Below are 15391 nucleotides of genomic sequence, written 5' to 3'. Positions count from 1 at the left end.
TGTTGGTAGATTAAAATAAATGAGATCTATGTATAGTTTTTTTTACTTTTGTATTAAAAATGCTTCAACAGTACCCAAAATTTGTTCATAGATCAACGCGTCTGGAAAAAAATTTAACCAGCCTTTTGCCTGCATATATAAACGTAACAACAGTATAAAACGCAGTAATTAAAAATGACAATAATCATATTGAGAGCATAACTGTTACACTTATGACATCATTAGGTCTTAGCAGTAAATAGCCATATACTATTCATTATTAACGTTGATTTAGAGGGGGGATACGCATAATTTTGTCACTGGTATGTTGAAGAGTCTAGGCTTGATCTGGAATAGGAGATATGATATGATTAGATGGTTCATACAAAGAGGATTATGTTGGAGCCAAAGGCGCAGGATATCTAGGCAGTTATCGGTCAGGTTTTGTTAGTATGTTCTTGCTTACTGTAACGCACGAATGATTTTTTTTTCATTTTTATCGTAATTCATACGAGATTCTACTGTTGTTTACATTCATTAGGATCATCGCCTTGTTGTTTCCCACCTGAAGGCGCATTGGTTGGAGAAGATTCTTCATCTTCTTCTTCTGTAGTTACAACATCATCATCATCATCTTCCTCTTCTTCATCTTCATAATCTTCATCATCTTCTAATCCTTCACCTAAAAATAATGAAAATAAATTATATGTATGTATAATAGTTATATAAAATATATTAATATATAATATATATGTATGCTTAACTAAATTACCTGTATAGTACAGTACAGCTCTGGGAACTATACGTTCTCTAATATAATGTCCAATTTCAAAATCACTTGTAACCAAAGCTTGAGTTTCATCATCTAACTCCGCTTCTGCATCATCTGGCACTGAAATATTCAATTATTTAAAAAAATTATATCATTACCATATCAATAACAAATGTTTACTTACCAACTGGTGGACTAAAGAAATTGAAGAATGAATCATTTTGAACAGTTTTTGTTACTGTACGCATAGAACCTCGAGATTTATGCTTTTGATTCTTTTTTATTGTTTTGACTGTTACATTCTTTCCTTTTTTCCAATCAATTACACAACCCTAAACATGATAAACATACATTAGTTTTGGTATACAAAAATATATTACTTTCTACAACAAAATATACCCGATATACTTTTTATATTAAATCAAACTTTCTCCCCTATAAATTAATTAATAATATTACATTTAATCTAATAATTGTTACCTTGCTTTTGTATATTTCAGGTCCTTCAAAACTGAATGGATCATTTTTTTCTGGTACACATCTCATTATATATTCTTTAGTAAGAACAGAATTAGTAAAATATTCATTTGGTTCAAAATAGAATTCGAGAACAAAACCCTAAAACATAGATTTTAATATAATAAACTCTAAATAATAGATTTTAAGTGTTATTAGTAACATTAATATAACGTGCATGCTAATATAGTGTTATTAGTAACATATTAATATAATGTAAAATATTGTTATTTATATTACTTACCATTGGATTAGATTTTAGAAATTTTACTTTAATGTCATATAAATGTGTTAAAATTGGTTCATCATGTTCTTGAACCATATCAGCCAACATTCCAACATTTTTAAATATCGTTAACCAAAATGCAGGTATTCCTTTAATATCTTCATTCTCAGCTCTAACACAAAGTAATTTTAATAAATTCCCATATAAAATCCATTATTATAATTAGATATTTTATTAAATTATACAATATATAAATAAAAACATACTCCTCTTTTTTTTCCTGAGAATCTTCAAGATTTGCTTTCAATTTTAACTCATTTGACAAGGCTTCTTCATCTTCATCACTTTCCCAAACACATTGCTCATCTGTTGGTTCATACGAACCAGAAACTATTAGACTTCTTTTCTCATATAATGGTGCACACATATTGTAATAAGCACATTCTAAAGCGTGTACTTCTTCATAAAATTTGGCTTCAATATTAGTAGTGACCAGTTGCAGTTGTTTGAGAGCCTTAATTCTACGTTTAATAGGTGCTGGTAGCGACTGCATTTGCTAAAAATTAAGATAATATTTTTTGATAGAATAACATGATTCATTGAAGAGAGTATTTCAAATCATAATTAAAGATATTAAGTAATTTCATGATTAAGTAATTTTTAAATTTAATTAATTATCATTTTCTACAATTAAAACAAGGACAGAAATTTTTTGTTAATTTTTAAATATACATTTATATTCAAACTTATAGATCTTATTGTGTGTGTTAATATGTATGTACTTTTTAAATTATTACTCTGTTATTTTTAAAACTACTATATACTATAAGTGAAGAAATTTCTTTCTTATCAGTAATACAATTATCTACGTATATTATGATAACATGTAAAATTACATAATTTTGTATAAAATTACTCGTAAGTTGCTTAGATTCCTATAACAGAATTATATTATTTATTTATTTGTTCATAAAAAAATATTTATATTAATTACATGCATAAGTAGCAATTGTTTAATAAACATGGTAAATATACCAAAACAACCAGCCATTAAAAAAAAAAAATTGATTTTTAAAATAGCAAAATAACATATACTAATATATATCTTTTTTTTCTAAAACTATAATAAATGTTTGGAACTGACAATATAATTTTGGAATACCTCTATTCCAGGTGCACAAACGAGATCTTGCAGAGCATCTAATCCGTCAGGTCTACTAAATATTTGGGGATCTAACTCTGAAGTGTTGCGTTCATCTTCATCTTCAACAGATTCCGTATCAGTAGTATCTCCGGCACGTTCTGGATCAGTGGTCATAGTACTATAATCCAGATTTATTTTCCATGAAAGATATTAAAAATAATGCAATTAAAACTACAGAGACTTCTTAAAATCTATATGATTTGTTTGTTCAACAGATCTTATCGTGTAATTAAAATTATATCTTTGTAGATATATAATTTTACATATATTTTAGAAATAAAACATTATAAATTCTCAATTAGATTACTTTTAGTTTAATTTTTTATGAAAAGAAGAATGAGAACATATAAAACTGATACGGTATCTTATTAAACACAAAAGGCTGGGGTTCAAATAAAAGTAATGTACATGCTATCAATATCAAAACATAAATTTCTACAAAATTTTGTTAAGCAGTGATATTATCAGATATGCTGTGTGTAACTTTAACAAATTCAATGTTATAGTACAATAAAACTTTCAATTAATACATCACTTTTTAAAAATATAAGTACCTTGTTTTATTATAACAATTGACTATTTCTCAAATAAATATTAAACGATTTAAAAAATAATACCCTTTAAAAGTTATTTCATTGCAAATTAGAGTACATGCGAATTAAGATTGACATTTAACTCACCATGTTCACAATACTAAAAGGTTATTTGTTGGGATATACGCTTACATCATAAAACGTAAAAATTTATCATTATAAAATAAGATTAAAACAACAGGTAGAAATGAAATATCGTAAAAAACCAATTTTTCATAAAGAAAATTTATGAGATTATATAAAAAATTGAAGAAAGATTAACAATTATAATGCAAAGACATAGACATGCACATGGGATGACCTCCAATCTAAAATTTGCGGCGTTATATCTATTTAAGAATGCTAAAATAAATTGTATATATAGAATAAAAGTAATATTGCAATAATAACATGCGTTTATAAGGAAAAAAAGACTTATTAAATTATAATCACGTACCTCTTAACAATGATGTCGTTCGGAAAAGAAGAAGGAACAAAACCAAGAACAACGAACCGGCCGTTGTATCGATGGTTTTATCGTAGCTTTCGTTATACGTAGATGATGCGAAGTTAGTTGCTAGGTGCGTTTCGAAATTAGACAGAAATACGGACCAATCAAGATGTTTCGTTCCTCGAAGCAAGATTCCAACCAATAAGAACATCGATTTTCCCATGATTCTAAATTTTATTTGTTTTATTTAAAGTGCAAATTATATCCTTTGAAAGTAGATTATGATTAAAATTCTTTTTACAACAATATCATTTTAAACATATAATTTATTATTTTACTAAATTTTATTTTTTTTAAATTATCATTAATAGATACATAAAAATTAAATGAAGCTAATTTCATTGATTAATAATTGAATAGCGAGTATAGCGTTCCTTAAAAAATTTAATAGTTTTTTCAAAAGAAATTGATATTTCCAATATATATCTCTTTATTATATTCAATATAAATATTTTGTCTAAAACAAACAATAAATAATATGCTTTTGTAAATTAGCAAATAATTTGTAGATAATTAAAGCTATTTTTCTCTATATACTATATATAATTCGTATTACTCTAAAAAAGTATTGATAAAGTTCTATTGTATTAACATTTTACTATGCATAACTTATATTTACAATTTACACAATAACATTATAATGGAAATATTACTAATGATACATAATTAATATAGTTTTTCAAAAATAATTATTGTGATAGTTGTATTGAATGAATATCTAAAAATCTGTCACACGTCCTTTTCTTTCCCAATCTCCATAACGAGTTGGTTCTGGTCCACGAGGTCCATTAATTTCACCTGTTTTTGGATTTGTATTATCTGGAAATGATTTCAAAGGTTCTTTTTCTTGATATGGATGCTTCCCTTCATCAAATTCTGGTAATTTATCTATTAAATATAATAAGAATATATTTTATTAATATATTATAGTACATTGATACTATGTATTCTTTTTATTTCATTAAGTATTAATAACCTATAGGTGTACGTAATTTTTTCCTAAATTCTTTAATCCTTTCACTTTCCACTTTTTCATTTGTTTTTTTCTCCGAAAACAAACGTATGCAATCTATGAAAAGACTATATAAGAAAAATGCAAGCTTTGAAAAAGTTATGTTAAATTAATCAATATCACTTTATACTTTATTTACTACCTATTAGTTTTGTTCAATTCTTTCAGATCAATTATAATTCGAACATTTTGCGCCATATTGTTCAAAACTTTGCTACTAAGCATTTTTTCACTAAATTTGTACAAATTTGTTAAGAAGGTTATGTTTCTTCAGCGAACAGCTGATAAAGTAATAGCATGTGTTAATTATATATACATATATTCACACGCTCAAAACTGGTGAATCAAGATTTTTATCGACTGTTAACTAATTTATCGACACTTTATGTGTTACGAACATATGAAAAGATAAATAATTAATATATTATTTATTGATTATTGCAAAGAATTTATTAAAAATTAAAAATAAATGCAAATGTAAAATAATTAATGTAAAATAATCGATAATCTAATCAGGAGTATTAATGAAGCATAATGATCTCTTTTCCACGTGTTTTATATCTTTCCATTTATATCATATATATGGAAATATTATGTAAGTGCGATATTTTAATGATAGGGATAATTAAGAAATAAAGTAACAAATATGTACAATGAAGAAAAATATAGATCCTATATATTATTTTGTAATATAACGATCGCCAAAAAAGAAGTGAATCTCAATTCATTCTTATTATTCTATTACGGTAAGATTAAATAAAAATTCTAATGATCATATCAAGTGAGAATTATCATTTTATTTACCTATTTGTATGTTACGCTAATAAACTATTATTGTTAATAATAATATATGATAAATTAAAATAACAACGATAAGAATTATTTATTGACAATATATTACCTGTTAATCATATGATTAACCGAAAATAGTACCAATATATTATCTGCTAATCATATGATTAATTGAGAATACAACAATGTGTTATCATTCATTTAAGACAGCTCTTAAATAAAAACCGGAATGTGAAATTATTAATACCGGATTAAACCAGAAATTAATACACGTATACTTATATACTCAGGTTAAAGATTATCAAGAATTTAATCTCGATTGACCGTAAAACAAAGATGATTGTTACAATGAGCTTGATATTAAACTTTAGTTAGTACTATTTATTACTATCATTGCTAATTTTTTCTTGTTCCTTTTGTCCTAAATTCTTCGCGTATATTTGTTCCTATGAAAAATTTTATTAGTTATTTGATGAAAAGTATGATATATAGTTTTGTTTTTCGCGGTTTTATATTCGGTGATATGAATTTGACGAAGATAGACGAAGTGATACGAATCCACCATTATACTCAACAGGTAGTTAAATCAACGTTGTTCAGTTATAACGTATATATATTCGCTTGAAAAAATAGCAGATTGATTTCTACAAAAGAAAATATAGAAACAAGAACCGGTTCAGTGAACAAGTACCCAAGCGAAAGGTCGTGGAAATGAAGAGTACAAAATTGTATACATTGAAGCGATAATCCCCTCCATTCGATATCATTTTAGAACGATAAGCTTACAAACGCGACTATATTTCCAGTTTTTACTTTAAAAGCCAGTTGATTAACGAACATCGATCGATTCAAGTGTTTTCTTACGTCTTCAGAATGGTTGATCAACAACACGATAAAAAGGAACATGTTATCAATTTCGGCGCAGGACCGGGAAAACTACCAGAAGAGGTATCTTCAAAAAAAGATCTATTTCTTTTTTTTTTTGATTATTAATGCTTTAAGATCTAGATCAATGATCTATATACTGTTAGTTTTATTTTTAAATATGTCAGTATATACCATATAGATATCAAATGATTTTTATATAATTTCGATATATTCAACCAATATTCTTTGTATTTATTCTTTATATTTATTCAAGTGAAATGACATTGAGATATTTTGAAAGTATCGGTAGATGTATTACGAAAATTTTTAACTGTTAATAAAGATTTCAAAAATACTATTATATATATATATATATATATATATATATATATATATACACATACATACATATATACATGCATATATATATATGTATATATATATATATATATATATATATATATATATACATATATATATGGAGAGAAAGAGAGAGAGAGAGAAAATTTCATTTTTTAATAATATTAACAACATAATTTTATCATTAAGTATAATGCGCAAAGAATTCGATAATTTCATAGACATCTTATATGTAGGTCACAAGAGTTCATTGGACCATAGATCGTATCGTATATATGGTAAACGTATGATTTGTAGGTATTGAGAGAAGTACAGGAAGAGTTGCTTTCATTTGCGGGTAGTGGAATAAGTATAGTCGAGTTAAGTCACCGTTCGAAAGATTTCGAAAAGATCATCAATGATGCGCAAAATGTTTTGCGAGATTTATTGTAAGTTCGAAAAATAATTTTCATTTTTATCGCATTATTAGAAAAATATATATTACATTGGTATTATTGTATTTGTCATTTCACAGAAATATACCAGATAATTATAAGATTTTGTTTATGCAAGGAGGGGGCACAGGATTGTTTGCAGCTATTCCATTAAATTTAATGACTACCGGTGCGGCGGATTACATCGTTACTGGTAAATATGTGCAATGTATTAAAAATTTATTATGTAATTCTTCGTACAGAAAAATAAAATAAAATATATATTATAATATTTTTAGGATCATGGTCAGCCAAAGCAGCGAAAGAAGCAAGTAAATATGGAAAAGTTAATATGGTTTTACCAAAAGAAGCAAAATATACAGGAATACCGGATCAAAGTACATGGAATTTGGATTCGAAAACATCTTACCTTTATTATTGCGCTAATGAGACTATTCATGGTAACTCTGATGGAAACTGAACAAACATGAGCAAATACTTTTTCTTTTTTCTTTTTTTTTACATATACATAATGATATTTCTATATAATTTTAGGTGTCGAATGGAATTATATTCCGGAAACAAATGAAGTACCGCTGATTGCCGATATGTCGTCGAACATATTAACGAAACCCTTAGATATTTCGAAAGTATATAAAACAATGTTTTTTTTTCTTTTTCTTTAATAATTACAGTATCATTGGATATATAAAATTTATTATAGTTTGGACTAATCTTTGCTGGCGCACAGAAGAATATCGGACCAGCTGGCGTTACTTTAGTAATTGTACGAGATGATCTTCTCGGTCATGCCATGTCAGTTTGTCCCACAATTTTAAATTTCACCGTCATGGCAAACGATAATTCCTTACACAATACTCCGCCTCTTTTCCAGTAAATATAATTAAAAAATTTTTTTTAAATAATCACATCATTCGTTTTATCCATTATTTCTTTATATTTATTTTAGAATATATTTTGTCAATCGAGTATTTAACTGGATAAAAGAACGCGGAGGCGTTGAAACTATGGAACAAAATGCAATTAAAAAGAGTCAAAAGATATATAATATAATTGATAATTCTGATGGATTTTATAAATGTCCGATCGATATAAATGCACGCAGTAAAATGAATATTCCATTTAGAATAAGAGACAATGATGAGGAGCTAGAAAAAGAATTCCTTTCTGGTGCAGTCAGTCGTGGAATGCTTCAATTAAAGGGTCACAGGTCAATAGAATACATTAAAGAAACATTGTTTTATTTCTGAACTAATGAAAAATGATACCAGTATGAGAAATGTAAAAATTTACTCAAGTGTTCTATTACAAATATGTTATAGGTCTGTTGGCGGTATACGTGCTTCATTATATAACGCAATTCGAGAAGATGAAGTTGAAGTATTAGCAGAATATATGAAATGGTTTCATAAGCAGCATACCAAGAAGTAAAAACTTTCATCATCGATGTTATTAAACTTTTTTGCAGCTTTTCAATATCGATTTTATTGGTCTGTATTATTTGTAAATACAAGGCTAATGTATATGTTTTGTAAAATCGATAATATCTTTCATAAAATCAATAAGAATTAATTTATATTTTCACTATTACAAACATTTTGTGAATTATCTTTTACACATTTACATTTTGTTTCAGTTCCAATTCTTTGTTTTGCAAATACTCTATCTAATGCAGTCTCCAAATTAGAATTAGTTCTGCGGATTCTATCTACAACAGCTTTAGCCCACTGTAATTTAAATATACTTAAAAATTAATTTTCTTATATATCATTAGTTAATAATAAAGGCTTTGTTGAGGATAAAATTTACCTTAAAGTATTCCCTTACTCTTTCAGGTGTCCAGCAAATTGGAGTACTCTTTTGAAGATCTCGTAAATTATATAATTTATCTGCTAATAATACTAACTTAGCTCTATGACTTCTTTTAGGTGCATTTTCTATTTGCAAACGTTTACGTTCTTCTTTAGGCAGAGTTTTATCATCAGTTACTTCTTGAACAACTTGACTCACTGTATATCCAAATTCTAGTTCTATCTCATCAAAATTAGTATCTGTATCTTCTACAGTATCATGTAGAAGTGCAGCTAAAATTACAACAGGGTCATATATTTCGCCTTCTTGAACTAAAATGTTTGCAACTCCTAAAATAATAATTTTTAAATGCATAATAGGTATTTCATTTATTTACTAATTATATTTGCTATATCAAACCTATGGGATGATTTATATAAGGTGTTTGTGCAGGATCTTTTCTTCTCTGAGTACTATGTTTTTTTGCAGCAAAATCAGTACATTTAATAATCAATGATATCAATTGATCATTTGAAAGTCTTGAAATGCAATCATCACAAGGACCACCCTTCTTGAATGGATCAGCATATGCTATCGTTTTTTCAGTAGTACTTTCTTTTATACCTATCAGTGGATCTGTCATCGTTGCTAAAAAAACGCTTTTAGTTACATCAAAACGAGTGTCTTTATATGTCTTATACGTCATTATACGTGAAGATGTAGTTTTTATATTTTCATTTAGCATGTTAAGTTCCAAAAGATAAAAATTACTCATTTTTAATGTTATTTTTTTGTTGTTAATGTTTCAAAAAAATTTCTTCTACTTTAAGTAAATAAAGAGAGATGATATTATTCTTTCAAAAAGGTTAATGTTTACTTTAATTAAAGACATGAATGTTTTCATTTGTTTTAAACATTGATGTTAATTTCATAAAATGCATCGATAAAAGTGTAAGTTAATCAATAATTTGTTTAATTGTGTTCTATATTATAAATGTGCATAAAATTATACCAGATAGATCTCAGCTGATAGTTTCCTATATTGCGCATGTACTTGTATGTACGTTTCGTTACAAGTTATTACTGGATCATGATCGTGACAAAACATAACCTGAAAAGTTTTTGATTAACAATTCTAATCAGTGTTACGTAGTGCGTTGAAAAATTGTCAAAATGTCTATCAAAAGAAAATTGACACAAGAAGATTTAAGAAAGGCTATGAGTGAACATAAAAAAAAATTAGAAATAGTGAAGAAGATAGAATCACCTTTAGCAAAATATCCTTTTTATTACTATTTTAGGTTAAAATTAAGGTCAAGTTAGTTATTATATTTTATTTTGTTTATGTAGAAACAGCATTTTTTGTTAATGTCCTTAACCATGGTAAACACATATACAGATGCAGGGCAATTAATGTGTATTCTCTGTAAATCTATCGTACGCAACGAAACAGTTTGGGTCGTTCATATCAATTCTAAAACACATAAAGAAAATGTGATATTAGCAAAAAAAACGAAGTTAGAAATTGAACGACATTCAACTACTAATGTATCAACTACATTAAGAAGGCCTGGTTCACCATTAGAGGGAAATATTACAAATAAGAAAATAAAGGTTATACTCAAGAATCCTTCTAAACCATCTGCACAATCAAATTTACCAGCAGATTTTTTTGATAATTCTTCTAAGCAATCATGCGTCACTTCTACACCAGTCATGCCTATTACACAAGAATCAAAAAGTTCTTTGGAGGTAACAAATGACGCAGAAAATAGGATACATACAGATATAGAAAATGATATAGACAAAGAAAAGGAGAAAGCAAGAGACGTAAATCAAGCAGCCTTGCCAGAAGGATTTTTTGATGATCCAATTTTGGATGCTAAAGTAAAGTTTCAGAAAGCATGATTTTTATAAAGAATGTCTATATTTTTCCTTTTTTTTTTTTAGGTACGTAATGTTGAATACAAAGATCCAATTGAGGAAGAATGGGAGAAATTTAAGAAAGAAATCAAGGAGGAAACAGCTCAATCTGCACAAATCATAGCTGATGATCAAGAAGAAGCAACAACAGAGAGGCAGATAGATGAGATAGAAGAACAAATACGATATTGGTCACGGTAAGAATACTGAATACATTAAAAATAATATTCTTCTCTTTTATTATTTTTACATAAAACTTATTTAAAAGGGTAATGGACTTTGTAAAACGAAAGGAACAAGTTCAAGCTACGGATAGAAAACAGGACAATATAGAGGGTGATACATCTAGCGGTGACGAAGCAGAGTTTGATGAATTTTTAGATTGGAGAGCAAAAAATTCTTATAAATAAAATATATCTCTGAACTTTGTGTACTTACATTAATTAATTATTATAATATATAAAATATATTACCATAAGTGTATATAAAAGTTATGTTTTTAAATTTCTTCAATTGCTATTAATACTATTTGGAAGAAAGAAGATATAATCCTTTGAAAAGAAAGAAGATCTAAAAGTATGAACAATTGTCGCAAAATTGGAAATCTTAAATTAACAACATGTATACAGTGTATTAAGATTTTATTAAAATGAATTCAGAATATAATTAAGTTTCAAATACATTTGGTATACGTTATATATTATTTGTTATAAGCTATATTAAATGAAATATATAATATAAAGATTACAAGGTACGCTAAGCCGCTATTAAAGTATATAGTATATAATATATATATATATATATATATATATATATATATATATATATATATATATATATATATATATATAGTACGTTTACAAATCATATCGTAACGATATTTACTTTCGTTACATGTGATATTTTATAAAATATTTAAAGTTTTGGAAAAGAAAAGGGATTCGCACAAATTTCACCCGCACCTATCCACATCGAGTTCCTAAATTCTATTTCTCTAAGTTAAACATTCCTTCGTTTAACAATTGTCTATGCTTTTACAATATAATTTCGATCTTGTTTTATTTCTTTTTTACTTTCAATGATCATTCAAGAAACCGTTCTTAATTTTTTAGAGGCTTAGATGTAACGCGTAATAGAGCTTAATAGTAACTTACTTAATCATAACATACGAGTAAAAGCGGCCTACGTATATTCGATCAATGTATTTTATGTATGTGTGAACGTTATTGAAGTGTATTATAGTATTTTTTTCATCAACCCTGCCACATATATATAAATTTATATTGGATCACAATTATACATTATGAGTTGCGTTGGCGTATATCTACATATACGAATATATCGGTGATAAAATATATGAACGTGACTTATCGATCTTCAAAACGATGAAGAAGAAAGTAAGCAGAAGTGATTATAAAGAGAATAATATAATATTATTGCTTACAAAGATGTTATACATTTTTGTATAGCCATTTTTGAAAGTAATCAATTATTTCATATATATATCTTATTATTGAATGTAAGACAAAACGAGTATATTTTTCACTTATTTCATACACGATACAATAAAGTGAGAAATTGATCATTACGATATTAGGAATATATCTTTTGTGATAAGTGCATTATGTGACGAGTTAAGGAGAAAAATAGATTAAGATCGAGAAAAAATGTCCTCGGTGAAAGGTACCGATTTGCTAGACATTTATATCGTTTTCATTCGATTCTCGTGCTATCTTAAAATACGACTGTCGGATCCTACTGAAGAAACGGAAAACGTTTCTTAAATATTATATTATTGCAATAGATTATCGATCATTAAGCTATTGTATTAATCTATCGTCTGCTGCTGCTGCCCTTTCGAGCGTATCATCCTAATTTTGATTTTACGGTGATACGCCGCATAATCGTTGTTATTGAGAAGGATGTTAAATCGTACAGCGATTTCTCCTTAAACATTCTTACAAATCTTTCATTATGACAAAGTAAATGTCGATATATTATTATCTCTCATAATATAAAAAGAAATGATTTGTCACAGGTACAATCGATTGTAAACGGTACTCGAAATGATTTCGATATCTTTGAATTATCCGGGGAATAAGTCGATCGATCTTATCGAAGATGGCGTCAAAGTGGTCCAAACACTTCCCCATATTTGCACCACCAGCGCTCATCGATCGAGAAAGACCAAAAACTTCATGGATTATTTAAAACTTTATCGAGATACGTACAATTACGATCATCGAAAATTGATTATGTTTATATAAATCACATGCGGATATATCGCGGGATCTCTCGTCGTGGAATTTTGTAAAAGACGACGAAATAATTATTAAATGTTTTTAAAGATAAGATTCGTGCAGGTAAAATTATTATATTTCGTCGATATTCGTGATATTTCACGATCGATGTAATCGATATAGTTTTCTACAAAATTCAAAATCTGAAAGGAAGAGGACATGATGCTTGGCATCAAATATTTGCAAAGTATTTAAGACGACAAGGGAGACGAGAGATTGGATATTTCGGATTGGATATTGAGATAATCATCGATATACCAAGGTAAATGGATCCTTATCCATTGATTCACATTACATATAAATAGATCTCTACAGTATTGTTTGACGCATTGACGATGACCGGCGTCGAAGATCATAAGACGTAGGATTTTACATTGAAGCGTAGAAATGAGTCGAGCGTACTTATACAATTATTGAATGTTTTACCCGGAGAATAATTATCGTCTTTCGGGTGTTTATAATTTAACGAAATGGCACTTGCAGAGAAGCGATTGTAGAATACGAGACGAATTTTTGAAAGATCGCTTAAAATAGAATTTTTAGAAAAGTGAGCGAGTGTCTTTGAGTAAGAAATAGAGGAGGCACTCTTGCTCGCACGTCCCATATTTTTTTTATACCATCTTCCTCTCTTTAAAGGCGGAAAGAAACTACGCGTAAATCGTACTTTGCATTAACGTGACGCACTTACAATATGTGACAAATTATTCAAAAAGAGTGTACGCGAATAAGTGGATACTTAAGTACACTTCTTCGATATTTTATTTTTCTTCTTCTTCTTCTTCTTCTTCTTCTTCTTCTTCTTCTTCTCGTGTATCTATTTTTTTTTCTTTTTTTTTTTCTTTTGGTTTATTTTATTCTTTGCGATCGATCGGTTACGCTCTAATAAATAGCTATTTCAAACGCTCGCTAAGCTTCGTAGTTTTTATTCGTTAAATCTTTCTACGGTTTGAGAAGAACCAAAGGATATCATTGACCTTATTCGAATCAATGAATCCTTCGAGACACACGCGTTGCATAGCAAAAGTATATTCAACGTTTTATGCTATTATATTTTATGCGTTTATTTATAGATACTCATATATATATATATAAATATATATATATATATATATATATATATATAACGTAAAGTACCTACTTAAAATGTATTATTTTATATATGTATATGTGTTTTACACGATGGACTAATAATATCGCCGAATAATCCGATCAAATCCTGAAATCGAAACCTTCCCCCAATTTCGTTTCGGAATTCAATCGACTTTTTTCTTAGCGATTTATTTATCCTAATCTTAAGAATGTCAGACGAAGCGTAGATTTGCGCATATGCGACACATACACTCTTTTTCTTTCTCTCTTTTATCATTCATTCCTTTTTTCGTTCATTCTAATTTCTTTCTTTCTCTCTTTCACACACACACACACACATACACACTTACTGTTCCCCTCCCTCTGAGTTTTATTTTCTTTCTTTTTCTTCTTTATAATCCTTTTTCTCTATATGTAAATAATTTACGAGCGCTTTGCGCAGTAGAGGCTTAAAATCTAGTCAAAGTTATGCGAAAGTAGATACTAGAATGTTATTAAAGACTTCACAGGTGCGGGAATAAAAAATCTAAGCGAGTTTTCACTCCATGCGATTAGCAATAATCGTGTGTATATAAATGATAATAATAATAGTAACGAGGGAGAATGAAGAACAACGTGATAATATATGTTGCATATGGATCACAGAGCAGATATAGTCAATGAGCGTTTTTCAGAAAAACAGTCTACGAATAGTGTTAGTTTTTTAAGCTTTGTTAAAATCGCACACACAAGTAAACGTGTACTTACACGATTCATATATCGTTTGTCTTTTTTCTTTTATGTTGCTCGCGTCTATACTTGTGTGTGTATGTGTGTGCATGTATTATGAATATACACTTTATATTGATATATATATGTATATATATATATTTTATATGTATACATATAATGTATATATGTATATATATGAATTTATCTTTTTGTCTCATTTATAATAGTCCATTAATATACGCGAGACGCAGGCACTAAATTGCTCAGATACAATCGTACTGGATTCTTACTTTTCTTTCTTTTATTTATTTAACGATATTCTTATAAGTCAT

At 27.7% G+C, this 15391-nt stretch overlaps 5 protein-coding genes across 15 annotated transcripts; 2 read left to right on the top strand and 3 right to left on the bottom strand.

Moving 5' to 3' along the window:
• Nucleotides 1-49: 49 nt before the first annotated feature.
• Nucleotides 50-3865, bottom strand: Nap1 (Nucleosome assembly protein 1). 5 transcript variants are annotated; one of them, XM_035878434.2, is made up of 9 exons: nt 3727-3862; nt 2656-2815; nt 1760-2049; nt 1512-1665; nt 1232-1369; nt 936-1083; nt 752-871; nt 512-661; nt 52-327 (listed from the first exon to the last, which is right to left on the bottom strand). In XM_035878434.2, the coding sequence occupies exons 2-9, from the start codon at nt 2809-2811 to the stop codon at nt 317-319; spliced, it is 1167 nt and encodes a 388-aa protein (XP_035734327.1). In that variant the 5' UTR covers nt 2812-2815; nt 3727-3862; the 3' UTR covers nt 52-316. The 5 variants fall into 5 exon arrangements, 4 of the variants coding, with proteins under 4 accessions (XP_035734328.1, XP_035734327.1, XP_085513575.1 ...); XM_085657449.1 differs by having other exon boundaries at nt 545-661; XR_004839758.2 differs by having other exon boundaries at nt 53-327; nt 446-661.
• Nucleotides 3866-4269: 404 nt separating this feature from the next.
• On the bottom strand, nt 4270-5101 carry LOC118447043 (succinate dehydrogenase assembly factor 4, mitochondrial). Its single transcript, XM_035878445.2, has 3 exons — nt 4935-5101; nt 4757-4860; nt 4270-4668 (listed from the first exon to the last, which is right to left on the bottom strand). Exons 1-3 carry the CDS (start codon nt 5015-5017, stop codon nt 4499-4501), a joined length of 357 nt encoding a protein of 118 aa, XP_035734338.1. The 5' UTR covers nt 5018-5101; the 3' UTR covers nt 4270-4498.
• Nucleotides 5102-6147: 1046 nt separating this feature from the next.
• On the top strand, nt 6148-9007 carry LOC118447039 (phosphoserine aminotransferase). Of its 3 annotated transcripts, none has more exons than XM_085657158.1 (9): nt 6148-6532; nt 7048-7239; nt 7326-7438; nt 7524-7685; nt 7780-7874; nt 7949-8118; nt 8195-8455; nt 8568-8672; nt 8882-9007. In XM_085657158.1, the coding sequence occupies exons 3-9, from the start codon at nt 7357-7359 to the stop codon at nt 8913-8915; spliced, it is 909 nt and encodes a 302-aa protein (XP_085513284.1). In that variant the 5' UTR covers nt 6148-6532; nt 7048-7239; nt 7326-7356; the 3' UTR covers nt 8916-9007. The 3 variants fall into 3 exon arrangements, with proteins under 3 accessions (XP_085513284.1, XP_085513276.1, XP_035734329.1); XM_085657150.1 differs by having other exon boundaries at nt 6153-6532; nt 7109-7239; nt 8882-8994; XM_035878436.2 differs by lacking the exon at nt 8882-9007 and having other exon boundaries at nt 6154-6532; nt 7109-7239; nt 8568-8708.
• On the bottom strand, nt 8814-10422 carry Mesh1 (Metazoan SpoT homolog-1). Of its 5 annotated transcripts, none has more exons than XM_035878443.2 (5): nt 10304-10422; nt 10049-10147; nt 9457-9695; nt 9055-9386; nt 8814-8972 (listed from the first exon to the last, which is right to left on the bottom strand). In XM_035878443.2, the coding sequence occupies exons 2-5, from the start codon at nt 10084-10086 to the stop codon at nt 8814-8816; spliced, it is 768 nt and encodes a 255-aa protein (XP_035734336.2). In that variant the 5' UTR covers nt 10087-10147; nt 10304-10422. The 5 variants fall into 5 exon arrangements, with proteins under 5 accessions (XP_035734336.2, XP_085513299.1, XP_035734337.2 ...); XM_085657173.1 differs by having other exon boundaries at nt 9457-9684; nt 10304-10329; XM_035878444.2 differs by lacking the exon at nt 10304-10422 and having other exon boundaries at nt 9457-9684; nt 10049-10202.
• Nucleotides 10210-11641, top strand: LOC118447041 (zinc finger protein 830). The gene is made up of 4 exons (XM_035878442.2): nt 10210-10313; nt 10428-10923; nt 10987-11156; nt 11228-11641. Exons 1-4 carry the CDS (start codon nt 10210-10212, stop codon nt 11367-11369), a joined length of 912 nt encoding a protein of 303 aa, XP_035734335.1. The 3' UTR covers nt 11370-11641.
• Nucleotides 11642-15391: the final 3750 nt, after the last annotated feature.

This window comes from Vespa mandarinia, chromosome 1, assembly GCF_050613455.1.
Source record: "Vespa mandarinia isolate Hongniang chromosome 1, ASM5061345v1, whole genome shotgun sequence".
NCBI classification, from domain to species: domain Eukaryota; kingdom Metazoa; phylum Arthropoda; class Insecta; order Hymenoptera; family Vespidae; genus Vespa; species Vespa mandarinia.
Note: the sequence above shows the minus strand (reverse complement) of the source record. Positions and strands in the feature narration are given on the sequence as shown.

Coding starts and splice junctions, on each gene's coding strand:
- Nap1 (XM_035878433.2), bottom strand. CDS start 2,811: ATGACCACTGATCCAGAACGTGCCGGAGATACTACTGATACGGAATCT. Junction 2,050..2,655: donor TTTGTGCACCTGGAATAGAG/GTATTCCAAAAT, acceptor CTTAATTTTTAG/CAAATGCAGTCGCTACCAGC. Junction 1,084..1,231: donor CTGAAATATACAAAAGCAAG/GTAACAATTATT, acceptor TATCATGTTTAG/GGTTGTGTAATTGATTGGAA.
- LOC118447043 (XM_035878445.2), bottom strand. CDS start 5,017: ATGCTTAGTAGCAAAGTTTTGAACAATATGGCGCAAAATGTTCGAATT. Junction 4,861..4,934: donor GAATTGAACAAAACTAATAG/GTAGTAAATAAA, acceptor TTTCTTATATAG/TCTTTTCATAGATTGCATAC. Junction 4,669..4,756: donor AAAATTACGTACACCTATAG/GTTATTAATACT, acceptor TATATTTAATAG/ATAAATTACCAGAATTTGAT.
- LOC118447039 (XM_085657150.1), top strand. CDS start 6,458: ATGGTTGATCAACAACACGATAAAAAGGAACATGTTATCAATTTCGGC. Junction 6,533..7,108: donor CGGGAAAACTACCAGAAGAG/GTATCTTCAAAA, acceptor TATGATTTGTAG/GTATTGAGAGAAGTACAGGA. Junction 8,456..8,567: donor CTTCAATTAAAGGGTCACAG/GTCAATAGAATA, acceptor AATATGTTATAG/GTCTGTTGGCGGTATACGTG.
- Mesh1 (XM_085657160.1), bottom strand. CDS start 9,811: ATGAGTAATTTTTATCTTTTGGAACTTAACATGCTAAATGAAAATATA. Junction 9,387..9,456: donor TTATATAAATCATCCCATAG/GTTTGATATAGC, acceptor TTATTATTTTAG/GAGTTGCAAACATTTTAGTT. Junction 8,973..9,054: donor GAGTAAGGGAATACTTTAAG/GTAAATTTTATC, acceptor TTTAAATTACAG/TGGGCTAAAGCTGTTGTAGA.
- LOC118447041 (XM_035878442.2), top strand. CDS start 10,210: ATGTCTATCAAAAGAAAATTGACACAAGAAGATTTAAGAAAGGCTATG. Junction 10,314..10,427: donor ATAGAATCACCTTTAGCAAA/ATATCCTTTTTA, acceptor CATGGTAAACAC/ATATACAGATGCAGGGCAAT. Junction 10,924..10,986: donor ATCCAATTTTGGATGCTAAA/GTAAAGTTTCAG, acceptor TTTTTTTTTTAG/GTACGTAATGTTGAATACAA.